This window comes from Schistocerca gregaria, chromosome 7, assembly GCF_023897955.1.
Source record: "Schistocerca gregaria isolate iqSchGreg1 chromosome 7, iqSchGreg1.2, whole genome shotgun sequence".
Classification (NCBI taxonomy): domain Eukaryota; kingdom Metazoa; phylum Arthropoda; class Insecta; order Orthoptera; family Acrididae; genus Schistocerca; species Schistocerca gregaria.
Window position 1 is genome coordinate 515,458,748 of NC_064926.1, and position 27,425 is coordinate 515,486,172.

A 27,425-nucleotide genomic window follows, 5' to 3' on the forward strand; every position below is an offset into this window, starting at 1 on the left:
GGATTCTCCTTCCACAGCTGATGATCAACTCCAGCCATGGTCACCAAGAATGAAAAGTAAATCCGCGGCTTTGCTTGCCACTCATGCTGGTGAAACTTCAGATAAACCATAAAATGTGATCAGTGGTCAAAGATCTAAAGACAAGCCAGCAACTGAAACACGTCAATAAGTGACCGCTACAGCCTCATCAGTTTTATAAGTATAAGAATTGTAGGACCCCCATTTCAAACATAGATCTTATGATACCTTCAAAGAAAAAATACCTCACACATAGCGCCTCAGTGTGTTGCAATAATATTTTTATTTTATTATTAATTACTCTTTCACATGGAGTTTGCCCTTCTACTGGTGGTACTAAAATAGAAGTCAAATAATGAGAGCTCTTAGCTGCTGAAAGACTAAGAAAATTTTATCGCTGTCCGCCAACAGTTCGACATAGAGAATTTATGTTAAACTGCGATCATGGGTTTTACATTACGGCCTCTATGATGTGTAGTAGCAGAAACGAGTCGTGCTTACCTGCCGACCTGACAATACGTTAATATTTTAACAATTAACAAAGCCAATAGCACCGCAAATAACTACCAGATTGCAGAACAGAGTCGTGCATTTTCAATGAGGACAGGCAAAGGCTGTGGAATGTTTCTGTGAGAGCTTTTAAAGCAAACGTGAAGGCGCACAGTGTATTGGGTGAAACTGTGAATCCTTTGGCTGCGCTATAAGACAAACGAGTTGATTAAGTAATTCTCGTGACCATAAACGTTAGTTTCTTAAGCTACGTTTTCAATTATGCGAGCCATTAGACATAGGAGGACAGAGAATACTGAGGAACCTGTATACTCCATGACTCAAAAAAATCGCATCCATTGGATGTAATGGAGGAATTTGAATAGGCTGCAAATTAAGAGAAAAGAGAAAATAAATAGTAAATGACAACCTGAACAGTAAATACATTTTTTTCAAATATTTTTCTAACCTCCAATAACCAAAGAGATTACATAAACTTTTCAGAAATTTTTCTTTCTTAGCTATCACAATAGTCGAAAAACTGTAAATCGATAATCTTTATTGAAAGGTATCTTTCCTGTAACTAACAGCACTATTAACTAATATTTACTTAGGACGAAAGGAAAATGTGGTACGCTAAATAATGTTAGGCTACATAGAGAAGGTTTGGAACATATTGGTGTCACTGTCACCTAGTTAATTGCTTTAGCCATAGAACAAGGATTTTCTGTGCTCCGTGGTAGAAAATCTAATTGTAAATGGTAAGCCTTATTTAAATATATCTTTACTGTAACTAGCAACTTACAATGCTGTTGTTAGTGTGTGACAATCTAAAGAGATAACTGGATGGAATGAGAGCAAGGTAGACTCACACATAGAATACATATTAAACTATGTAAAATTTAGCATCGCTTCTAAGAAATTAGCTTTTACACTAATTTTACTATTTAAGTAAGCATAATGTTACTGCCTAAGATGAAAGAACATAACCATCTCAGACTTATACCAGCTACTCAATAAGTGGTAGACCAGTATAATCAAGTACGTCACGTCGTCTAGATAACGTTTCAATGCTCCTTGTGAACATATGAGATACGCGCCCAGTATAATTATTAGTGCTCTATATTGTAACCCGCAACGTGTATATCTGTCTAACACCGCAATTAAGGAGAAACGAATCAGAAACATTCAGAGTCAGGAAAACAGAGAGTTACTCACTGTCAGCTCTGCTCTGTCAAAGTGCAACTAAAACACATCAATACTCCTTTTATATACCGTATGATTTGTAAGTGCCTCTACCTGATAAAGTCTCACGACCAGCTGAACATACTGAAGGGCGGAAGGCGTACGCCAGATGTGGATTTGGTGATGACGTAAGTACTTGTTTGACTGCGATCAGTTTTCGCAAAAAGACAACAGGACATTATCGATGGTACAGCTGCGAACAGCTAAATTAAATACTTACACTTGATACGAAACTATAGGTATGTATCTGTAAGTAATGAATACAGATTTCGAGCCTTCTTATTTCGCGTTAAGGTCTTTCCCTCTAATGAGTTAACCATGGAGATGTGCGACATGAAATAAATATATTATTATCGCTTTAAATTACTTATTTATTCAAAGCAAGGGTAAAATTGATTATATAGAAAATGATATTCTATCAATGTACTGTAAGATTTCCTTCATAGATATCTACATCTCGAAGCTGTGTATTTAGAGGAACAATATTTCGGATTTACAGTTACTTTTGAGATACTACATTCCAGCGGTAATCATGTTACTACATTATATCTGGAGAAAGCAAGTATTGCACTCTGTGGCCAAAATATATAACATGTTCTGAGAAGTCATGGATGTTAAAGTTGATTGCGCAGTAAGTGACGTGATTATTACAGCCACATGATCACTCACGTGGGCAAGGATAGAGAAACAAATTGCCTTGGTCTGTGAAGTGATTTCGAGGAATTGCAGATTCTCTAAAAATAAAGACCAAAGAAGCATTTAAGGCGACGTTATAAAAATAGCAGCCAACCACTAATGTAAGGCATTTTCTTTTAACACATCCTGTGGTCCCTTGCTATTATCGGTAGAATGAAAGAAAGAAGGAAAGAAGAACTGGATTACCCGCAGTAGCAATATAAACTCCATTTTAACGTTGTTGTAGATGTTGTGCCATACTGCATGAAATCGATACTGAGAAATAGCTCTCTTTTTCGAAATATTACTGAATTTCCTTTCTTCCAGAAGTGCTAGTCTCGTAATGTATGCAGAAGGACTTCTGTGATTTTTGAAAGGTAGGAAGATTAGAAGGCAGGTCGCGAGTTGTCCTTAGATTCAGTCGGTGGAGCACCTGCCTGTCGAGGCACAGCGTCCCATATACAAGTCCCAGATAGGGCCGCACTTGTAATCTGCCAGCAAGTTTCAAATCAACGCACACTCCCATGCCAAGAGAAAACTCTTTCTTGATTTCTGAATTAATTTCTGCTTCTACAACCGCGTTCTGCAAACAACTATAAAGCGAATCGCAGAATATGCTGAGGGGCTTACAGTATAGCCCTAGCCTCATCTTTTACAGCTCGTTTTAGATATTTTGTTAAGTACTCTCTCTCGGGATAGTCTGTCTTTCTTGAAGCGTCTCTCAGTGTGTCCTTTCAGGCTCTACGTACCGCTATCTCATATGTCAAACACATCTACGACCATTCCTGCTACCGTGCTCTGCATATGCACAGTATCACGAGTTCCACTTGGTGAGCTCACTTGAGAAGCTGTCTAGGATGTCTCGTGCAAGTGATTTGTAAGCAACCTCACTTGTAGACTGATTTCATTTCCCTAGTATTCTACCAATGAACCGCAGTCTGCCACCCGCTTTACCTACGACAGATGAAAGTTATCTAAATAATGAAAAATATGGACCGAAGTATTCTGTTTCTGACTGTGAGCCTGAGCTATGACAAATGAACTGTCGTAATGATATTTGTACTGTTGTAAGGTGAAATCGAAACTGTAGTGTAATAGCAAGTAATTGTCAAAATGAAAAGGGAACTATTTCATACTGCAAAAGTTAACAATCTGACTGCAAGAATCTTGACACTTTAAACTGCCTGAATAATTAACTTGGACATGAAACCTTGAGTAATTGACTTTGCAAAATTTGATCACAAAAACTGTCTCTGAATTACATAAGTTGGCCCTGACTGAATAAATAAAAAAATGGTAATATTTTCTCCTTACCTCTATTCTGGGCAAATCTGGATAACGCGTTGCAGTACTGCTCTGTCTTGCGCGCCTCTATGCTAAACCTGTAACTTACTGTATCTACAAAGAGACACTCGAGAAGTGCAATGAGTTCTCCGTTAATTGCAAATCGAACTGTCTATCGAACGTACTTGGTGGGATAATCCATTAAAAAGAATTGTAAGAGAAAGGTTGGTAAGTCAATGAAATATGCTCCTCAATGACGACACTATGTTTATTGTATACTGAGAAAAAGTGCTCAAGGCAGATTTTAAATTTAATGAACTTCTCAACATTCAAACAATACACATTCCTGTTTCTCAAATCTAACAACTTTCAGTATAATAACCAAGATATTTCGCTGGCGCATCAATACTGAAAACAATAACATCATTATTATATGTACCTGACGTTCCATTAGATTTCTTCCTCCACAAATCAGTTTCATAATCATGTTGATTGAACAAAATGATAAATTGAGACATTAAAATTGTAACATGATATTGCCATAACTTCCTCACTCTAACACTGCTTAACATTAACAGCCTTACTCTAACGCAGCTGAACCTCGACTGCCTCACTCTACCAAAGCTAAACACTGACTGCTTCCACTGCGCCTTCGCGCAGCTCAGCGATACTACCTTAACTTCTGTGATACAGCTGGCAACATCGCTGCTTGCTCACAATCGTTTCAGATACCAAAAATTCAGATACCAAAATTACACATCGCCCAACTATATCTATGAGTTGACTGATTCCACTTATGACGTGTTGATACTCGAGTGGCAGGACACTTCTTTCCTAATTTCGCAAAGCCACGCACCACTTTGAAAACTTATCAAGATCCTATATAGTACTTATGCATCTTTCTTCAAACAGTACTTCGTTACAGATACCTGATTGTCGGCAAGGTCATTAATTTACTTTATGAACAGCAAGGGTTGCAACCTCTGTAACACACCCAAAGTTACTTATACAACAGTAGACGACACTTCATCGAAAATAACATTCTGCATCTGACCTACCAAGATGTTCTCAACCAAGACAAACATTTCTGTTGATATACCATACGACATTTATTTTGATAAGAAGCGTAATTGTGGAAATGGTGAAATGTTTTTCTGAAATTGAGAGATACTGAATCTACCTACTTGGATCTATCTATTTCAGGACTTCATTTGACTGCCTCGATGTAGATCTATGTATCTGATGACATTGTCTGCCTGTATTGATCTATGGATTTCATTACATCGTCTGAGGAGCGTGCGAGCAAGGTTTCACATGGGTTATGTTCTCAACCAAGACAAACATTTCTGTTGATATACCATACGACATTTATTTTGACAAGAAGCGTAATTGTGGAAATGGTGAAATGTTTTTCTGAAATTGAGAAATACTGAATCTACCTACTTGGACCTATCTATTTCAGGACTTCGTCTGACTGCCTCGATGTAGATCTATGTATCTGATGACATCGTCTGCCTGTATTGATCTATGGATTTCATTACATCGTCTGAGGAGCGTGGGAGCAAGGTTTCACATGAGTTATGTTCTAGGAATTCATGTAGTGGGACATTCTGTTCGAAACATCTTTTTTCATTTGACTTCGGAATATGTTTCGAACAACAAATGCATGTGAAGGATACTGGGCGATATTTTTGTGGGTCATTTATGCTACCCTTCTTCTAGGCAGGTGTGTTCAATGCGTTTTCCAACTACTGAGCATGGTTTATTGTTTAAGGGACATAGGGTGGATTATAGTTAAAAGAAGTGGTGATTCGGCTCAGAACCTGACTAGCATTCCATCGGAAACTGGAGCTTCGTTCACTTTATGTTATTTAAGGTGTTTCTCAGCACCATCGACACCATTTACTGTACCTCCCATCTTCCAGTAACGCAAGAATTATGTTGGCGCAATACCCCAGATTTTCAGTTGGAAAAGACCACTTCAAAATACATTTCAATTGTTGTGCATTTGCTTTGCTACCCTCAATTTCAGGTCTTGTCTATGAGTTACTTCTTGTATACGTTTTATATTATCCTCGTTATACTTGTTTCTGTACCAACTTTCTGGCAGTTAAAACTTTATTCCAGCTCTGTACATTGTTAAACATTCTTTGTAGACTGACAAATTATTTAAACATTTCTTGATTAATACTTAGAATATTTTCAGTCACCCAACATAACGTCAGAAGTAGGTCCGTGGTTTCTTCATATTTCTTAAACCTTAGCTGATTGTGATCTAAAACATCCTCGTTATCTTTTCCAGTCTCCTGTTGTATATTGTAGAAAAAATCTTGTTGTGTTGCCACTGTATAGGGTGGGAAACCGCCCCTAAACGGCGGAAGAAACAGAAATGGTCAACAGCATGAGTACGCAGAAGGCAATTCGAACCACTGAATTAGAATGACATAGTGCGTATGAACAGCACATGTGACCTGCATTTGAAACAGTGTCATGATAATCTTTCGAAGGCAAAATTTCCGGGCTATACCCCATTCGAATCATAGAGAGGGAACAGCCAACGAGAGGAGACCATGAGATGAAGACTGAATAACCAACGGAATGACATTGTTATAGCCGGCCGTGGTGGCCGAGCGGTTCTAGGCGCTACAGTCTGGAACCGTTCGACCGCTACGGTCGCAGGCTCGAATCCTGCCTCGAGCATGGGTGTGTGCGATGTCCTTAGGTTAGTTAGCTTTAAGTAGTTCTAAGTTCTAGGGGACTGATGACCTCAGAAGTTAAGTCCCATAGTGGTCAGAGCCAATTGAATCATTTGATAACGTTCTATCAGGCTGTGCGTGGAAGTTTGAGCGTGGTAGGGAAGCTAGAAATTCTGAAAAGGGAAATACAGAGGCTAAGTCTAGAAGCAGTGGGGTCTGCTGAAGTGATTCAGGAACAAGACAAGGATTACTGGTCAGATGAGCATATGGTAATATCAACAACAGAAGAACTAGTTGTAACGCTACTAGGATTCTTTATGAATAGGAAGATAGGATACAGTGTAGTTACCGTGAACTGTCCTGTGATAGGGTTGTCCTCATCAGAATCGGCCTCACACCGGTAACGGCAACAATACTTCGGGTATACACGACAACGCCGCAAGGAGAAGATGAAGAGATACAGAAATTATGTGAGGATATTGAACTGGTAACTAAGTACGTAAAGAGAGATGAAAATTTAATAGTCATGGGGGACGGGAACGTGATTGTAGGGGAAGAAGTAGAAGAAAGGGTCACGGATGAATGTGGAGTTGGTAGTAGGAATAAGAGAGAAGAGATACTAACTGAGTTCTGCAGTAAATTTCAGCTATTAATAGCAAATACTCTGTTCAAGTATCACAAGACGAGGTGGTATACTTGGAAAAGGACGAGAGTTACGGTAGGATACCTGTTAGAGTACATCATGGTCAGACATTGGATTGTAAGGCAAACCCATCAGATGTAGACCCGGATCACAATTTAGTAGTGAAGAGTAGGGTGAAATTTAAGAGACTTGTCTAGGTGAATCGAAACAAAAGAAAAAAAAAACTAGAATAAGGAACAAAGAGATACGATTGAACTTCTCTGAGGCCATAGAGGCTGCGGCAGGGAGTAACTCAGTAGGCAGCCCAGTTTCAGTGGAAAGGACATCTCCAAAAGGGCATTCACAAAAGGTGGAAAGACAAACATAGGCGCAAAGAAGGTAACTGCGAATAAACTATAGGTAAAAGTAGAAATACTTCAACTGATCCAAGAAAGAAGTGCAAAAATGTTCCAGGAAAATCAGGAATACAAGTCACTTACTAATAAAATAGAAAACTCACGGAAGCTAAGGCGAAATGGCTGCATGAAAAACGCGAAAAATCGGAAAAGAAATGATTGTCGGGAACGACTAACTCAGCACATAGAAAAGTCAAAATACCCTTCGGTGAAATTATAAGAAAGGTAGTTAACATTAAGAGTGTAAAGGGAATTCCACTGTTAAACTCCGTGGTGAGAGCGAATAGCTGGAAAGAGTAGGTTACACTGAAGACTTGTATGAGGGAGAGAACTTGTCTGATAACGGGATAGAAGAATGAACAGGGGCCGACAGAGAAGGGTTAGGGGATCCATCGTTAGAATCAGTCTCTGAAAGGTCTTTAGGCGGCCTTAGAACTACTGGAGGTGAAATAAGGTACAAAGGGTAGATGATATTCCGTCGGAACTTATGAAATATTTGTGGGAAAATAACTGAGGACGTAGGTTGCAAGTGCTGCCGGGAGACGAAGAGATTAGCAGAGGAGATGAAATCGTGGCATGCCGCATCAAACTATTAAGAAGCCCACTAACTCAAAAATAAAAAAAAAATCGTGTATCCATTCTCGCAAGTGGTTTTGATAGCCTTTGTAACTTCTGTGTACGTTGGTCTTCTTCATTCAGTACCATAATGCGAAATATCACATGGAACAATTTTTTTCCCCGTTTTCATCGAAACTTAATGCTGTAGTTTATAAAAATGCTGTACACTGAGTTGCAAGATCGGATTGAATTCAACTGGAAATGAGTTTCTTTCATTCATATTCTATTGTTACATAATGTCCTATTATAGGAACGTACACTTATCACCAACTCATGGAAGTAAGTCGGTACTCTCGTATGGTCTTCCTCTTTCATCACTTGTAATAAATCTGTAACGCATCTTTAGCCAAATGTTAACTGAGTGACCTAAGTGAGAGGAAGCAGGTTGAACTGATGTAACTGCATCATTGTTGGCTAGCGCAGCGTTTGAGTTCGGTAAACAAGCAGCCAACTGTTGCAGAAGACCTCGGATGCCTCGAATAGTGGCAACTATCACGCTGTTACAAAATTCAAATATTGTTGTGCTAAACGTGTTTCAGAAGTGTTCATAACTTTGTATTGTTGGAATCCGCAGTATAATTATCCTCAGCATTTATTGCGGTGACGTGCCTGAAATCCTACAGTAGAGAACGAAAAGGAAAGACCACACTTCACAAAGAAAATACCAAGACTGCACACTACGGAAAAAATTATAAAGCAACACATTACAAAAAGCTCACTAAAACGGGAAGTCAGTCAGTCGCAACGGAGGAGATATCTACTGCACATGGTCGTCCATCGTTGCCAGTCTTCAGCTTAATCACGGTCCGATGTCAGCTCCAGCTGCTTAAGCATCGTTGGCAAACGATCCTTTCATCGCGTCCTCGGACTCCGTTTGAGTATGGAGGAGCTGGTATGAGAGGGACCCATCAACTCGAAACATGTAGCCAAACCACTGTAGCCTCTTATGCTCATATATCGGCCAGTGTGTGTCTTTCCAAGCCGCTAACATATGTGTTCTCTCGGTCTTCTTTCCCAGTTGCTTCCAGTCGTACAATATACGGGTCGACAAATCTTACAAAGTAAGCGCACCTTTCTCTCTAAGGCAAAGATTGCTTCTTCAGTTGTTGCTGACTTCGATCAGGTTTCACAACCATATTAAGGTACCGGACGTACTAGTGCCACGTGTAGCTCAACCTTCATCATCTGTGGTATCAGACGTGACTCGAGTAAATTACTGAGACTAAAAACGTGTGGTTGTAGTTCATTACGCGTTACTTCATTTATTTTGTAGTAACCGTCCTATGAACAGCAGTTCTTGAACTCGTCTAAGTTATTCCTATCAGGAAACTGTCAATACCAATGGGATGAAGGAGAGCTTGACTATCATCATTCACCATCACGCTAGTTTTCTTCGAATGGTGAAGAAATCATAAGTTTCAGCCCATATTTGCTCCAGGGTGTCACCAAGAAAAACAACGTCGTCAGCAAATTCCGGGATTGTATCTGCTCCCACCACCTTCATTTCTCTTATTATACAGGTGTCACGGCTTACTTTTTCAATGGCTAAGCACTGAATTAAGAATTTGATTAAAGATTATAAGTAAATCATAAATGAAAAACCGAGTATGATACATAAATGAAAATTCTGAATTTAAAACATTTTCATAACTGAAGTAACTTCAAACCTTAAATAAATCCCTGCGGTTAGTTTGGCTCAAAATAGCTCAAATGTCTCTGAGCACTATGGGACTTAACATCTATGGTCATCATTCCCCTAGAACTTACAACTACTTAAACCTAAGTAACCTAAGGACAGCACACAACACGCAGCTGTTAGTTTGAACACCACATTACTTTTCTAGGCATATCATGGAGGTGATGGTGTTCCACCCTTGGTCTGAGTCCAACATTTCCAGTCGGTATTTCAGGCACCTAAACATTTACATGGATAATGACACTAGACTGATTTGAGCGTTTCAGATATGAGAAACTTTTAAGATGAGGTAAATTTTTAAAAGTTGAAAGATGCTGCAAAATTTTGGAGAGTATGTATGGAGACGTAATAAGAAATAGATACAGCGGCCTGATGAAGGAAATAGCAGACTGGAAGATGCTAATTAAAAATAGCTAAAGCAAATTAGAGTACTCCCGAAACAGCTTTCTTCTTCAATTATTTCTACATGAAATAACATTGATGGACGCTGTTACGACAAAGGAATATGACATAACCGTACTCAGAAAGTGAGAAACAGTACCCTTCCTCAAATACAATTGCGGATCTGGAGAGTAGAGTACAGGGTGTAAATCGTATATTTCTGACAGGGACACATAAATATAAAGTGTGGTCCACTGATTGGGTACGGGACAAATATCTCACGAAATAAGCGTCAAACGAAAAAACTACAAAGAACGAAACTTGTCTAGCTTAAAGGGGGAAACCAGGTGGCGCTATGGTTGGCCCGCTAGATGGCGCTGCCATAGGCCAAACGGATATCAACTGCTTTTTTTTAAAACTAGGAGTCGCCATTTTTATTACATATTCGTGTAGTACGTAAAGAAATATGAATGTTTTACTTGGACCACTTTTTTCGCTTTGTGATAGATGGCGCTGTAATAGTCACAAACGTGTAAGTATGTGGTATCACGTAACATTCCGTCAGTGCGGGAGGATTTGCTTCGTGATACATTACCAGTGTTAAAATGGACCGTTTACCAATTGCGAAAAGGTTGAAATCGTGTTGATGTGTGGCTATTGTGATCAAAATGCCCAACGGGCGTGTGCTATGTATGCTGCTCGGTATCCTGGACGACATCATCCAAGTGTTCGGACCCTTCGCCGGATAGTTACTTTATTTAAGGAAACAGGAATTGTTCAGCCACATGTGAAACGTCAACCATGACCTGCAACAGATGATGATGCGCAAGTAGGCATTTTAGCTGCTGTCGTGGCTAATCCGCACATCAGTAGCAGACAAATTGCGAGAAAATCAGGAATCTCAAAAACGTCAGTGTTGAGAATGCTACATCAACATCGATTGCACCTGTACCATGTTTCTATGCACCAGGAAATGAATAGCGACAACTTTGAACGTCGTGTACAGTTCTGCCCCTGGGCACAAGAGAAATTACGGGACGATGACAGACTTTTTTTTGCACGCGTTCTATTTAGCGACAAAGCGTCATTCACCTACATTGGTAACGTAAACCGGCATAATATACACTACTGGGCAACGGAAAATCCACGATGGCTGCACAAGTGAAACATCAGCGACCTTGGCAGATTAATGTATGGTGCGGCATTATGGGAGGAAAGATAATTGGCCCCCATTCTATCGATGTCAGTCTAAATGGCAATGTATTTCCAACATGATGGATGTCCGGCACATAGCTCGCGTGCGTTTGAAGCGGTACTGAATTGCATATTTCATGACAGGTGGATTGGTCGTCGAAGCACCATACCATGGCAGGCAAGTTCACCGGATCGGACGTCCCCGGATTTCTTTCTGTGAGGAAAGATGAAGGATATTTGCTATCATGATCCACCGACAACGCCTGACAACATGCGTCAGCGCATTGTCAATGCATGTGCGAACATTACGAAAGGGGAACTCCTCACTGTTGAAAGGAATGTCTTTACACGTACTGACAAATGCACTGAGATTGACGGACATCATTTTGAGCATTTATTGCATAAATGTGTTGTTTACAAGTAATCACGCTGTAACAGCATGCGTTCTCAGAAATGATAAGTTCACAAAGGTAAATGTATCACATTGGAACAACCGAAATAAAATGTTCAAACGTACCTACGTTCTCTATTTTCATTTAGAAAACCTACCTATTACCAACTGTTCGTCTGAAATTGTCAGGTATATGTTTGTCACTATCACAGCTCCATCTATCACAAAACAAAAAAGTGATCCAACTAAAATATTCATATTTCTTTACGAACTACACGAATATGTAAAAAATGGGGGTTTCTATTTTAAAACGCAGTTGATATCCGTTTGACCTATGGCAGCGCATCGAGAGGGGCCAACCATAGCGCCATCTGGTTTCCCCCTTCAAGCTAGACAAGTATCGTTCTTTGTAATTTTTTTCGTTTGACGCATATTTCGTGAGATATTTGGTCTGGTCACGATCAATGGACCACCCTGTATATAGTGACGGAAAAAAATCACAACACAAAAAGTAATTAGAGTAATGATATTTCTGAAATACATTTGTGTGGGTATCATGCTCCAATGCTTACCTTTGCAAGATCACAGGTTAAAGTAAGCGCGAAATAGGCCGTTACAGATGTGAAATACTGGTACAATAACCGATGTAATAGCCAGAATGTTGAATGCACTGTTTTGCACGCAGTCCGGAACCGTGCGACTGCTACGGTCGCAGGTTCGAATCCTGCCTCGGGCATGGATGTGTGTGATGTCCTTAGGTTAGTTAGGTTTAAGTAGTTCTAAGTTCTAGGGGACTAATGACCACAGCAGTTGAGTCCCATAGTGCTCAGAGCCATTTGAACCATTGTTTTGCACAGGTGCCGGATGTCACTTTGTGGGTTGGAGTACCATGACTGTTACACTTGGTCATTCAATGGAGGGACGGTTAAGGGTGGTCGTGGATCACGCTGGAGCTGTCGTCAGATGATGTCCCACATATACTCGATTGGAGGCAGATCTGGTGATCCAACAGGATATGGCCACATTTCCACACTCCGTAGAGCATGATGGTTACAACAGCTTTATGTGAGCGAGCGTTACTCTCTTGCAAAACAACTCAATAATGACAATAAAAAAGCTCGAACCACCAGACTGACGTACGGATATGCTCTCAGGGTGTGTGGTGTTGCCACAAATGCTCCTGCTATCATACAAAATCTCACCGCAGACCGTAATTCCATGTGTAGGTCCAATGTGTCCAGTAGCAGACAGGTTCGTCCAGGCCCTCAACTGGTCTGTTTCTATGTTTCTATCCTACACACGGCCGTCACTGGCATCGTGGCAGGACCAGCTCTCACCATAAAACACAACAGTCATCCACCACGTTTTCCAACGAGCTGTCACTTGACGCCATTGAAGGTGCAAATGGTGGTGGTTTGCGGTCAGTGAAATGCACTCTAAGGCCGTCTGCCTCGGAGATCTTGAAGCAATTGATTTTCAACAGTTCGTTGTGCCACTGTAGTGCCAACTGATGTTGCGTTTGCTGCTGCAGATGCAGTACGATATACCAGAACCGTAAGATGCACAAGATGATAGTCGCTCCCGGTAGTGCCACGTGGTTGTTCGGCGCCAGAACTTCTTGTCACCGTACATTCTCGTGAGCAACGTTGCCAGCAGTCGTGTACGATGGCTACATTCCTGGCAACACTTTCTCTAATATCGCTGAAGGAACAACCTGATTCTCGTAGTCCTACTAACGACCTCGTTCAAACTCAGTGGGGAGTTGATAATGACGTCTTTGTCGCCTTACAGACATTAATGACTAAAATCAAATCACCATGTCCAGTTTCGAAGGTAACTAACGCTCACAGCGAGTGTATAAAGCAAGTGCTCCTACTTGCGGCACTCTTGTGCTGCTGGTACGAAATTTGAAAAGACATCATCTGTCAGGTGTAGAAATACTTCTACCTACTTTCGCTTATGTCCCACAACTACTAAAACATAACAGTCTGGCTTGCTAGGGACATTTTAGTTTTGCATAACAATACTACTCATATAATATGGATATTATGTGGATGCGAATTAAGATTTGAATGACAATTTAAAATATTACAAGTTTCCCGTCAATTGCACGGAAAATACAATTGAAATTCTATGGACATTTAGCAAGAACGGACGCCTCTAGAATGACCAAGAAAACCTTCCTTATCATCAAAGCAACTCGTCAAACCAGAGAGAAAGCCAAAATGACCTCACAGAACTCAGTACTGACCCACTAGAAACCATATGGACTGCGTAAAGACAGAAAATCAACTCTCATAAGTTCACAACCAAAAACAAGACGGAAAACCGTCCGAAAATGAAAAACGCATGGACACAAGAAAGGAGACAGGCCCATATTGAAAGGATGAGGAAGTTTTGTGAAGAAAAGACGTGCAAGAAATCTAAGAAGACCAGTGCTAACTAATGGTTCCGGATACTCCTTGGACGGTGAAACGAATAAATAAATAATTAGTAGTGCCAATAGGAGTGACGTCAACACACATTATGGCACGTCGGAACAAGATAAATATGAAGTACTGGAGGTGACAATTCACGGTCATACGGCGTAACAGGCACACAGATAAACAAACATTCTGTTAATGACGTCTGACGAATTCTCTTTAGTATGTTCAGCTGTTAGTGACATGTGGCAGCAGGAGAGAAAGTTCGGGACGTATAGTATAAAAAGGTGAATGAGCTCTCACAGTTTATCATTCGAAAGAGCAATCGATAGCAGTAAGTTGTAGCCTCTTGTTCTTATACAGCGTTCATGCCCTTTTCCAGTACTTCATTTCACGTATCGGAGGTATGCCGTTTCTTGGGAACAGGTGTTCTCGCTGCTATGAACGGACTGTAATTTTTCTTAGAATACTTCGATACCAAATTTTCGTGTCCTGCTGAAGTTCAATATCGAAGTTGGAGGAGTAAGAAACTTGAATACAAGACGATACTGAACACCAGCCTAGAATTCCTACCTCTTGTGCGAAGGTAACTTGCCGTGAAGTGTTAATGCTGTGTCTGAAGTGTGTATGTCCAGCGTAGAGCTTGTAGTGATTTGAGCCATATTTTTTATGGCGGTAAGACAGGGTATGGAGAAATGCCGGCACAGATTCTATTTCTCTCTAGTAACCCCAATGGGGCCATTGAAGTTAGCATCTCTTTGAGAAGAACCAATCGACACAGACAGTGTCACATGTGTATACCTCATGAGACACTGCGGAGATGCTAGAAATTTAATCAAGGACGCTTCCGTGAATTCGGATCGTTAGTAACTGTTTACCTCTGGGGCGAATGCTGTCGCAAAATAATGCTTTCAAATTGACAATACTTCTGCCCCTGGACCGCAATTAGATTCACTCATGATCGTGATATCGACCTGTTGAGCCATTATCAGGTGACCGCTGCAACAATATAAATAGCTCTTAGACCAATTCAAACGGCCTTAACACCAATTCAGACTTCAGAATATACTCGTATACTGATTTGAAACATATTTCATAAAAATGTGTTTCAACGTATTTTTCGATGTCTTCGTTTTTTATAAAACTGTTGAGAGGGAAATTTATTCTTAAGGATGCATGGTCATTAAGTTACTTACATCGCTACAACCGTCAGTTTATATTCGCATTATGGACAAAAATTGCGATTGAACGTAGTCATGTTTCGGACACTTTGGCTATGAAAACGGTTCCCGCTATATCAGAGGACAGACGTGATAGTTTCGCAACTAAAGTTCTGTAGAAAGTTTTCTCGCATAAGCGTTTGCTTCATCGCCCGCTTTCATAACTGCATTGCGCAGATTCTAATATCAGTTCTTACACAAACGAATATGCAGCAGTAAAATATACCTAAATATTAACCAGTTTAGGCGCATTCACTGACTCATTTTCCAGGACTGCAGCACGAAATTCTCACAGGTGGCGGCCTTTTGTTGTGCAGATGATGCTTTCCTCCATGGTGCTGCTGATTCCGCTGTTGTTCGCTGGGGCAGTCCTGGCCGACACCTGCACCCTGCCGGACGCCTCCACAGAGACCTTCAGCGTCACCACGGTGAGTCCCCGTCACCTGGCACTCTGCTTTTGGCCACGTCCAAAGTAACACAACACACTTCGTCCCCATCATCTACTGCTGTGTACCATAATGTGGGATCTGCTCTTCCTTCAGATGTAGTGTGTAACACAGTCCACTGTGCACATTGTTCCTCTCGTCTATGGCAGAGTACCTTAGTGTGGGCTCTGTAAATTCTACAGCGTACGTGAACTACAGAAAATTGTGTCAGTGTCTCAGCATTAGTTTCGAGTGCTGTTGTAGGTTCTTTTAAATCAAGTGAGACATTGTAACTACAGCAGACGTGTTGTGGTTCGTCCGCAGGCCCACAAGAAGTGGTACCAGCAGTACCGCTACTCTTCGTCAGTCCTGGACCCCCTGGGCTGCCTCATCCTCACACAGGACCCTGGCGCGGCTGCTAACCAGATGACGCTCAGCGGTGCCTTCAGCCAGGACCCGTCGTGAGTACCTCCATACTTGATCTGTATACGACGTCCGTTGTTACAGTGACAGGAGTCTCTTACTATTGACTCAGCGAATGATTGATTCTGCCTCACATTTGGCTGGGTGATTAAGCACTACGCCAGAAGCTGAAAGGAACTTCCTGGCAGGACAAAACTCACACTCCAGCATAGTTCATGGCCCACAGCGCAACTCTACTTTCATCAGTATTGCTGAAGTGCAGATCGGGAAACCTTTTTAACTTGGATAACAGCAACGTTGACTGTGATTGGGGCACCCTGTTCTAGAGCAGGTCTACCTGTGGCTCCAAACGTTCGGTGGTCGGGGTAAGGCAAGGGCATACCGCTTCCGACAGCTCCTTTCCAAGTAAATCATTGAAGTTCCCGTACATTGGTTTGTGGCCGCCTTTATTTACGTCAACACCATGCTGCAAATAAATAGAAACTATAGATTATTATTCTAGAAGAGGGAGAAGCATGTAAAATGTACAACCTACTGTAAAGTCCTCAGACCTCATGGAAACGATGGCCCAAAGTGAACTAGGAAACCTTCGGAAAACATATCTTATTATGTCTTCTTCTTCAGCATCCTCTCTTCGGTAATAGGCGAAGTTCCGTGTTATGGTACCCAACGTTGCCCCAGTTCTCCCGTAGAGGCATTAGGCGATTTTACCTGCTACGGTACCCATAATTGCAGGGGTCTTCCCTTAGCTCCCCTTCCTTGGCACAGATATTTTTTAGTCTGTTAGTCGGTTACTCTCCATTCTCTCTAGGTCTTCGTTCAGTTTTCTCCTATACTCTTTAGTTTATGATTTTGACAAAAAACTTTTAGATAATTTCTAATATCGTAGCTCCTTGGTCTGTCTTCCATTGTGCAAACCTTAACTCGTCTCAGGAATGTCATTTCTTGCGCCTGAATACGGCTTCTTGGTTTATGGTAACCACCCAGGTGTCGCTTCCATAGAGCAGTGCGGGGATTGCAACCGTTTTGTAGAACTTTATTTGAGTGTCTTTCCTAGGTTTACAGTTAAGATTTTTGTTAATTGTTCCACATATACGGCTAAATTTACTAAGCTTAATTTGTATATCTTTGCTATAGCCATATGTCAATTTTCATCCTAGGTAACTAAAGTGGTTTACTTGCTCTAAAATCTTTTGAACTAACACTATATTGGCTCCTTTACCCATGAAGGCCAATGTCTGTTATTTCTGTTGCTTTCTTCATATCAACTTTCGCACTTATTTGTTGCAGTAATTAAATACCTTTCTGAAGGTCCTCTTCTTTATCTCCTAGGATCACTCTTTCGTCAGCATGTAGTAAGTTATTTAAAAGACTCGTCCTGTCTAGGTATATACCTTTTTGAAATTCTGTTTCCCTATTTGCATTATTTCACGTATGTAAATGTTAAACAAAGTTGGGAACACACACCAGCTTTGTCGTACTCCTTTGTTAGTTGGTATCTCATTAGTCGCTTTTCCGATGAGATCTAGAGTGATAGTTGTGTTCTAATATACATTTTTTTATCTCATTTATTAGATGTGTTGGATATCCACGATTCGTCGTTATCTTCCAAAGTTTCTGTCTATTGACATTTTCAGAAGATTTTTTAAGATCGATAAAAACAATGCGTGTTTCTTTATTTTATTCACTGCGTTTTTGTATTATTTGTTGTAAAATAAAAACTGCATCAATCTTACCACGTTCTTTCCTTAAACTTATTTGTTCCCCATGTAGTACTGCTTCCAATATGTTTTTAAGTATTTTCTTTAAAATCTTAGCACATATTTTGTTTGCTGAATCTAGTAAACTTAGTCCTCTGTAGTTTGTGCATAGGCTTTTGCCTCCTTATTTCGAAAATTGATACCACACAAGCAATCTTCCTGTGTTTGGATATACTTATTCTCTTCAAACGTTCGTTTAAGAGACGTAGCAGTCGTTATGTCATTCCTTCATATTTCAACAATTAGAATTAAATACTATCTCTCCTGGCACTTTTATGTTCTTAAGTGATGTTGAGTCAGATTTTACTTCGTCAGGCTGCGTTTCATCTGATCCCTTGTTACGTATTGTTTCAATTTCAGTATCATAATACTTTGTAATATTTTATCCACTGTTCTTCTTAAATATTCTTCATTTGTATCTTCCCCTTCTCTGTTGCGTTTAAAGTTTATAAAACCTTATTCTTAGGGCTCTTACAGAACACGATTCGTTTTTCCTTTTAGAAATGACGTCTACAATGCTTGAGAAATCTTTACAAGCGAAACATGTTGTAGTGCCTGTCACCAGTGATACGAAGGCTGAAATTTCCACATTATGGAGTGGATTCACCTTCATAAAAGAAGAACACGTGATTTTACTTCATTTAGTTACCAAGTAACTTCATCAGTCATCATCAGTTTCAGGACTGGCTAATTGTGTTGGAAAGAATAAGGTGGTATAGAGAAAAATAATATTGATAAAAAAGAGAAAGATGTAAAACTATTTTTTAATCCCTGTTACCCGATAATATTTTGACCTGGGGTAATATATCCTGAGAGCCTTGGAGACAAATAGCTACTTGAAATGCCTCCTTAAGGTACAATAGTGTACTTATTAGAAACGTTCTATTTACTCAGTAATAACCAAAAGAAATTTACCTACTACTAAATTCGCTTTATTTTAATACATACTTGTTAGTATACTACATATACATAATACACTGCATGTATACATTTGTTAGTATACTGCCTTACAGTAAAATTAAAGCTTGTTATGATCACATCGTTTCAGAGCTCCTGTCACTGCTGACGTAACTATCGATGGAAACAGACTTCACAGTACCTACTACGGAACGTGTGAGTACCTGTCCTAGAGCTTGCTAACAGTAATGTATTGTTTATTGCTCAATAGCGATGAGAAAACTGTAAGAATGTCTTACATACGTCTGTCTATGATACTTTTTCAGGTGTATCGTATTTAATTTAATAAAATTTTGTATGAGTTTAATATCAGTTTGACACGGTGTATTCCAGACGGTGAAATGTTGACTGCTGAACGCAACCTCGTCTATGGAAGTGCGGACATCTTCATTGAACACTTCTGCATGGAGAGTGGCGGTAAGCTGCACATTTATGTCTCTCAGTTGTAGAAATCTGCAGACTGTCACAATGTTTAGTGGTGGATGTAGGTGTTGGCAAAATTACTCGGGTTATTTGTGGTAGGTCTGGAATCTAGGATTCCTATCCTTCTCTACTCAACAGTATTCGCTGACTCACGAATAATCTAGGAATATTAGTCTACATTAGGAAACTGCATTTCGTCATAGCGCATCAACTGTCAGTTAATCAATCTATCAGACATTATCTACAACCCACAAACAGTATAATTTTCCGTAATTTAAATAATTAAGGAGTAATCTGAAAGAAGTACAGCAATCAGTGGAAGGTTAGGTACGAAAATCGTGGTTACATCCTGTATTTCTAGTGGAATAATGTCATATAGTAAAGATAGGTAGGGTAGTTCGGATTAGACCATTAGTGGCGAGTAAACTATATTAAAACATCTGTTTGTTTTATGCTGACACTAGCTGTGTCTGCCATTCTTATGCGCCAAGAACTAACTTTCATTGCAACTTCGTAAGATCTCAGATATTGAATATTAAATAAATGGTTGCTAACGCCTGTTTCTTAATCCACTAAACAGTGTATTTCGGAGGCTACTACTTACATATTACCTGTTTCTGTTTCATTTGCGAATAATGTTAGCGTAGAACAATTCTGGGTAAACCTCCATGTGAAACAGTTTTTTTCTGATTTCATATTGTCATCACTATACGAATTTCATGATTTTGCGTGAAGGCACACATTGTCCCTAGACAAGCTCTGAAGTTTTGATGTGGAGAGAGAATATGTTCTCAAGGTTCATGATATAAGACTCGCACTATAATTTCTATGAGCAGTGTGCTGCAATAAATGTTTTGAAGACAGATGCAACTTCATACTGTCAACATCAAAGTGGACGTAATTTACGTCACGACAAAAGATCTTAGGCGGTGCGTTGTAAAGAGATGTGGTCTTGGATATCGTGTGTATTACACCCTAATTCAAAATGGGTAAAATGCAGAGAAAAGACTTAGTAGCATTTGCACAAAGTTTAGACATTTCAGAGAGAATGTTTCGTTCGGAAACAACAAAATCAAAACCAATGGAGACGTAGACGTAAATACTCTGCCAGACAATAAAAAGTGAAGCATTCATGAACGGAGGAGTAAACTATTTGATTACTGTCATATTGACTAAAAAGTTGGCAATAAGAGCCCAGTTGTCCATATGCCATTGCACCCTCTCTGATATTTCCGTTGGGAAAGATGGCATAAAGTAGCTGTACCCCCTCATGAGGCAAAATGAGTTCAAAAAATGGCTCTGAGCACTATGGGACTCAACTGCTGTGGTCATCAGTTCCCTAGAACTTAGAACTACTTAAACCTAACTAACCTAAGGACATCACACACATCCATGCCCGAGGCAGGATTCGAACCTGAGACCGTAGCAGTCGCACGGTTCCGGACTGCACGCCTAGAACCGCGAGACCACCGCGGCCGGCGCAAAATGAGTGACCACTGTTGTAACTGGTCATTGATAGCCTGGGTAGTGAAACGAGGACGAAGTTAAATTCCAAGCTGTTCCCACACATGTTCAAACGAGGACAAATCTGGGGATATTGCTGGTAACGAGAAAACTGCAGTCGAACACAAACAATTTATAGAGACTCATGAATGTGTGAAAAAGCACTGTCGGATAAAAAAAATCACACTACGGTAATGTCGCACGAGACGCAAATCATGAGGACGCATGATGTCTATGACTTTTAGTTGTCCTGTCAAACTTCCCTCAGTCGCTATCAACCGAAACCATAATTCACACCGATGTCTCCCCATACCACGACGCGAAGCGTAACACTGGTGTACTTTTCCAAACCGTTGGGAGACTGGGACTGCTCCCCTAGATCGCCGCTATATTCGAAGACATTGATTATCCGCGGTAGTGCAGCACCGCGACTCGTCGTGAAACACAACAAGACGTAAGTGACCAGCAGTCGATGGTTCCCACTGACATCACCACTCCAAACGCAGGCATTCGTATTCTGGATTTAACGGCAGCCCACGAATGGGACTCTCATTCCCTAGTAGACCCTGATAATTCCTAAGCAATGGTGCAAGACGAAACAGAATGTTACTTGTTTCCGCACGGCAGATGCCAATATGAAGGAATTATGATGCTCCAGTTGCAGGATGGGTGATGCTCACATGCGTCGGTCAGATGTGGTTGACTGGACTCTTGAATGTGATCAGGCTAAGCGCGCTCTCACGTTCTCATGCCATCCAATATCCGGGCCCCAATTCTGGATGTTGTACAATTCGACCTGACGGCTGAAGAGAAATCCATATGGAGGCCCCTCCGAATGTCCAAAAGCTGCTGATAACTTTGTGTTACATGATTATGTGTCCCTGAAGGCATTATTATGGCCAAGATAGATACGAAGCCCACACCTACTACAGTAGTACAAGTTTATATGCCAACTAGCTCTGCAGATGATGAAGAAATTGAAGAAATGTACGATGAAATAAAAGAAATTATTCAGATAGTGAAGGGAGACGAAAATTTAATAGTAATGGGTGACTGGAATTCGAGTGTAGGAAAAGGGAGAGAAGGAAACATAGTAGGTGAATATGGATTGGGGCTAAGAAATGAAAGAGGAAGCCGCCTAGTAGAATTTTGCACAGAGCACAACTTAATCATAGCTAACACTTGGTTTAAGAATCATGAAAGAAGGTTGTATACGTGGAAGAACCCTGGAGATACTAAAAGGTATCAGATAGATTATATAATGGTAAGACAGAGATTTAGGAACCAGGTTTTAAGTTGTAAGACATTTCCAGGGGCAGATGTGGACTCTGACCACAATCTATTGGTTATGACCTGTAGATTAAAACTGAAGAAACTGCAAAAATGTGGGAAATTAAGGAGATGGGACGTGGATAAACTGAAAGAACCAGAGGTTGTACGGAGTTTCAGGGAGAGCATAAGGGAACAATTGACAGGAATAGGGGAAAGAAATACAGTAGAAGAAGAATGGGTAGCTCTGAGGGATGTAGTAGTGAAGGCAGCAGAGGATAAAGTAGGTAGAAAGACGAGGGCTGCTAGAAATCCTTGGGTAACAGAAGAAATATTGAATTTAATTGATGAAAGGAGAAAATATAAAAATGCAGTAAATGAAGCAGGCAAAAAGGAATACAAACGTGTCAAAAATGAGATCGACAGGAAGTGCAAAATGGCTAAACAGGAATGGCTAGAGGACAAATGTAAGCATGTAGAAGCTTATCTCACTAGGGGTAAGATAGATACTGCCTACAGGAAAATTAAAGAGACCTTTGGAGAGAAGAGAACCACGTGTATGAATATCAAGAGCTCAGATGGCAGCCCAGTTCTAAGCAAAGAAGGGAAGGCAGAAAGGTGGAAGGAGTATATAGAAGGTTTATACAAGGGCGATGTACTTGAGGACAATATTATGGAAATGGAAGAGGATGTAGATGAAGACGAAATGGGAGATACGATACTGCGTGAAGAGTTTGACAGAGCACTGAAAGACCTGAGTCGAAACAAGGCCCCCGGAGTAGACAACATTCCATTGGAACTACTGACGGCCTTGGGAGAGCCAGTCCTGACAAAACTATTCCATCTGGTGAGCAAGATGTACGATACAGGTGAAACACCCTCAGACTTCAAGAAGAATATAATAATTCCAATCCCAAAGAAAGCAGGTGCTGACAGATGTGAAAATTACCGAACTATCAGTTTAATAAGCCACGGCTGCAAAATACTAACGCGAATTCTTTACAGACGAATGGAAAAACTGGTAGATGCAGACCTCGGGGAGGATCAGTTTGGATTCCGTCGAAATGTTGGAACACGTGAGGCAATACTGACCTTACGACTTATCTTAGAAGAAAGATTAATAAAAGGCAAACCTACGTTTCTAGCATTTGTAGACTTAGAGAAAGCTTTTGACAATGTTGACTGGAATACTCTTTTTCAAATTCTAAAGGTGGCAGGGGTAAAATACAGGGAGCGAAAGGCTATTTATAATTTGTACAGAAACCAGATGGCAGTCATAAAAGTCGAGGGGCATGAAAGGGAAGCAGTGGTTGGGAAAGGAGTGAGACAGGGTTGTAGCCTCTCCCCGATGTTATTCAATCTGTATATTGAGCAAGCAGTAAAGGAAACAAAAGAAAAATTTGGAGTAGGTATTAAAATTCATGGAGACGAAGTAAAAACTTTGAGGTTCGCCGATGACATTGTAATTCTGTCAGAGACGTCAAAGGACTTGGAAGAGCAGTTGAACGGAATGGACAGTGTCTTGAAAGGAGGATATAAGATGAACATTAACAAAACGAGAATAATGGAATGTAGTCAAATTAAATTGGGTGATGCTGAGGGAATTAGATTAGGAAATGAGACACTTAAAGTAGTAAAGGAGTTTTGCTATTTAGGAAGTAAAATAACTGATGATGGTCGAAGTAGAGAAGATATAAAATGTAGACTGGCAATGGCAAGGAAAGCGTTTCTGAAGAAGAGAAATTTGTTAACATCGAATATAGATTTATGTATCAGGAAGTCGTTTCTGAAAGTATTTGTTTGGAGTGTAGCCATGTATGGAAGTGAAACATGGACGATAACTAGTTTGGACAAGAAGAGAATAGAAGCTTTCGAAATGTGGTGCTACAGAAGAATACTGAAGATAAGGTGGATAGATCACGTAACTAATGAGGAGGTATTGAATAGGATTGGGGAGAAGAGAAGTTTGTGGCACAACTTGACTAGAAGAAGGGATCGGTTGGTAGGACATGTTTTGAGGCATCAAGGGATGACAAATTTAGCATTGGAGGGCAGTGTGGAGGGTAAAAATCGTAGAGGGAGACCGAGAGATGAGTACACTAAGCAGATTCAGAAGGATGTAGGTTGCAGGAGGTACTGGGAGATGAAGCAGCTTGCACAGGATAGAGTAGTATGGAGAGCTGCCTCAAACCAGTCTCAGGACTGAAGACAACAACAACATGTAGCCTATCGATCTTGTTGACGACACTAAACACGGTCAACAGTAATACGCTCTGGTGCCAATTTATCAGTCACAGAGAATTATTTGCATATTCGCTGATTGTGTGCACGTGTAGAAAGTTACATCCTACAATGTTATCTTGGTACTTCTTTTTCTTTCAGGCCATATATAGACAGGCGTATTTTGATTAAGTATTCTTATGCTACTATCGATATTAAAACATAAGTAAACCACACGATTAATCAATTACTTACATAGATTCTTTTGTATTGTTTTCTCGAAAGCCGTGCTGTGTATCTTTAAATCATCTGAATTTGATGTATAATTTACATCTGATGTACAAAGAGCTGAACGTGACGTTTCTTTTTCCTAATTTTTTTTCAGATGAAATGACTTTCATCTTCACCACTGCCGAGAATCCGAGTGACGATCTCGTCAACCAGATATGGGAAGAGGTCGACGCTCGCCCTGAAATCGATAGATCAAAATTCCAGAAAGTCAGTTGTTGAGCGATGCAGACCACCGATCGTAGATAAATGAACTTCAACAGAAACTCCTACTGATTTTAATTTTCCTTCCTAGTCCTTAATTTTACTGATGCTGTTTTTCATGTAAGTAAGTAACATCAATTTCGGCGAATCATGTTTCCCAGAGGACTGAACAGCCCATATAGGAAAGTTTTTCATGGTTAACGTATAGACGGTTCTCTATTTGCCACAACATGGAGGAGGTTAAAGTTCCGCGTAGTGTGTTCTCCCCGCGCTGCAAATTTGGCCCTGGATGTCTCGGAAACATTTTCATCACACCACCCAGTCACGTACATACCGTAAAGAAGATGCCAAGCACATTTTCAGCGGGTGATACAACTAAACTGCAGACTCAACAGGACAATATTTATGAAAATAAATGTAAAGTTTTTATACAGTTATACATGTTTCTGTCAACTTAGAAACCAGTTTTAATACCGAAAGATAGAGAATTATTTGTATATTCAATAAGTGGCTGTTGTGTCGTTTCTAGATGGTGTGGTCTCCCTTCTTTCACCTACAGCATCAGAAGAAAAAAAAGGAATTGAATGCGAGTTATTCGTCGCTGTGGGATGACATAGCAGATGTAATTATTCGGTTCAGTATTTTATCTGGCTTCGTTGTATAAATTCGATTTCTTATTAAAAAGAGAATATTTTACAAGTGAGTGTTAGCGGTTCCTTTGTCATAATATCTTTATCAGTGTAGTGTTACGTGAAATACCATTTGAACTGGTTGTGTTTTCACAGACAGTCCTGTCTCAATAACAAGTTGGTTGTTGTTCCAAAGAATTTACATTAGCTCAGAGTAAAAGAACAAAATGTTTCCTACCGTCGAACTGGTTATCCAAGTCCCGTTTTTGCACCCAATAGCCTGAATGTACGTAGATCAATCTCAAACAGTGAAAAACGTAAATTGTTAATATGTGTTTCTTTCTTTCCAGTATATCTCCACCTACAAATTAAGTTATGCATTGAAGTTTTCAAAATACCTCGCTCTGCGCTTCAGAAAGCACTTTGTTTTCTTAATTGGTAAAACTTTGCTTTTTGTATCTAAATGGTTTTCGCGCAACTGTTTAACTTTCATATGAATTTTGTTATGTGACATCCTGTTTATTCAAGGATAAATGTTTTGCTCTCTGCAAACCTCAAGAAGTCTCTTGCGAATTAGTGGGAGAGGCAAAACATTAATTATAACTGCTCACTTGTGAACATGTTCGATGTATTTTGAAAGCTGGAACGGTTTTCATTTTCAGCACAAGCGGCAGTACTTGAATATGAAAAGAAACTCCAGCAACCAGGATCTGTGGGGTATTACACAGCTCTTACGACTATCTGGAATTAACTTTCTTCGTGTACGGTTAGAAGATAGTATTTTGTCTGAAGTTCTCAGGTTCATGTCGCTTTATGCTACAGATGAGAAGATAAACTGAATGTACCATCGCGAGGCTGTAGTGAGCGCGAAAGACGCACGCCGAAAACATTACCTGTGAGCAGTGCGGCTACATAAAGGCGAGGCGACGGCGACAAGACAGTCATTTACCCCTCGTAGATAACCGATCGAAAGCTAGGCATATTTTAACCACCTGACGTTGCTGGAAGTCGTAGACGATTTTATTGATAAACTGAATGTCTTTCGGAGATAGAATAAATAAGAAAATCCGCTAGAAAGAGTTAGTTGTCCTAAAATAAACTCAACTACGGAGATATGCGGTGTGCGAGTGCTTGTGTGCGTTTAACGGCGAGATTGTATGCCCTCGTACAAAAATTAGTTGAAACTAATGTGGTTAAATAGTTTAAAATCTTATAAAACAACCGTCGTGGTGATGGTGCTGTCCCTTGCAGCATATTAATGAAGGCACAAGCATTTTCTTGTAACCGCCACAGGCTCATATTGACCCCTCTTCTCCAAAAATGCGCTGGACGCTATGGGGATGGTCTTGAGCTAGACTGTCTGTGGAGCCTCTCTGTGTGCAGCGCATTTCTCTCGAGGCACAGATCACGAGTTGGGCATGCGCTGGCCTTCTTAACAGTGACCTTCCTGACCATCTGCGCGAAGTCAAAGTTCTCAATTATTTTTCGTATGAAAACACTGTTCACAGTGCTTTTTAAATCATTTGCTGCTTTACACTACAATTATCTAAATCGGTACGTCTGATTTATAAATTAGATTCAGTAACTTGTGCAGCAGCATGCAGTTCGTATAGTTCCAAACAGCCGACACCACCTACCAGACACATCTGCACCGGGTGGCATCACCAGTACATAACTTACGAAAAACAGAAAATCTTATGACGTACAGATTTTCCTGAGGCGTGTGAAATATACGAAGAAGTCTCAGAGGCTGTACAGCCCGTTACCCTTAGAAAGAAAGTGAGTTTAACTGAATTACAATGAAGTTTCGAATCTCAGAATGAGTTTGCATAAAAAGCACGATTTCACTGATGGTAGTCACTGGCCTATAAACCAATTAATTAAAAAGTTGATGAAATTAATGGGTTAATATATGCATTAGAAGCAGTTTTCCCCGGTCAACTGGATACAGTGATA

The 27,425-nt window shown here is 40.3% G+C and overlaps 1 protein-coding gene across 1 annotated transcript; it reads left to right on the forward strand.

Annotated features, from left to right (window-relative positions):
• The first annotated feature begins 14,609 nt into the window (after window positions 1-14,609).
• On the forward strand, window positions 14,610-24,902 carry LOC126282021 (uncharacterized). The gene is made up of 6 exons (XM_049981413.1): window positions 14,610-14,734; window positions 15,640-15,796; window positions 16,118-16,254; window positions 19,025-19,089; window positions 19,267-19,350; window positions 24,734-24,902. Exons 2-6 carry the CDS (start codon window positions 15,686-15,688, stop codon window positions 24,856-24,858), a joined length of 522 nt encoding a protein of 173 aa, XP_049837370.1. The 5' UTR covers window positions 14,610-14,734; window positions 15,640-15,685; the 3' UTR covers window positions 24,859-24,902.
• The last annotated feature ends 2,523 nt before the right edge of the window (window positions 24,903-27,425 follow it).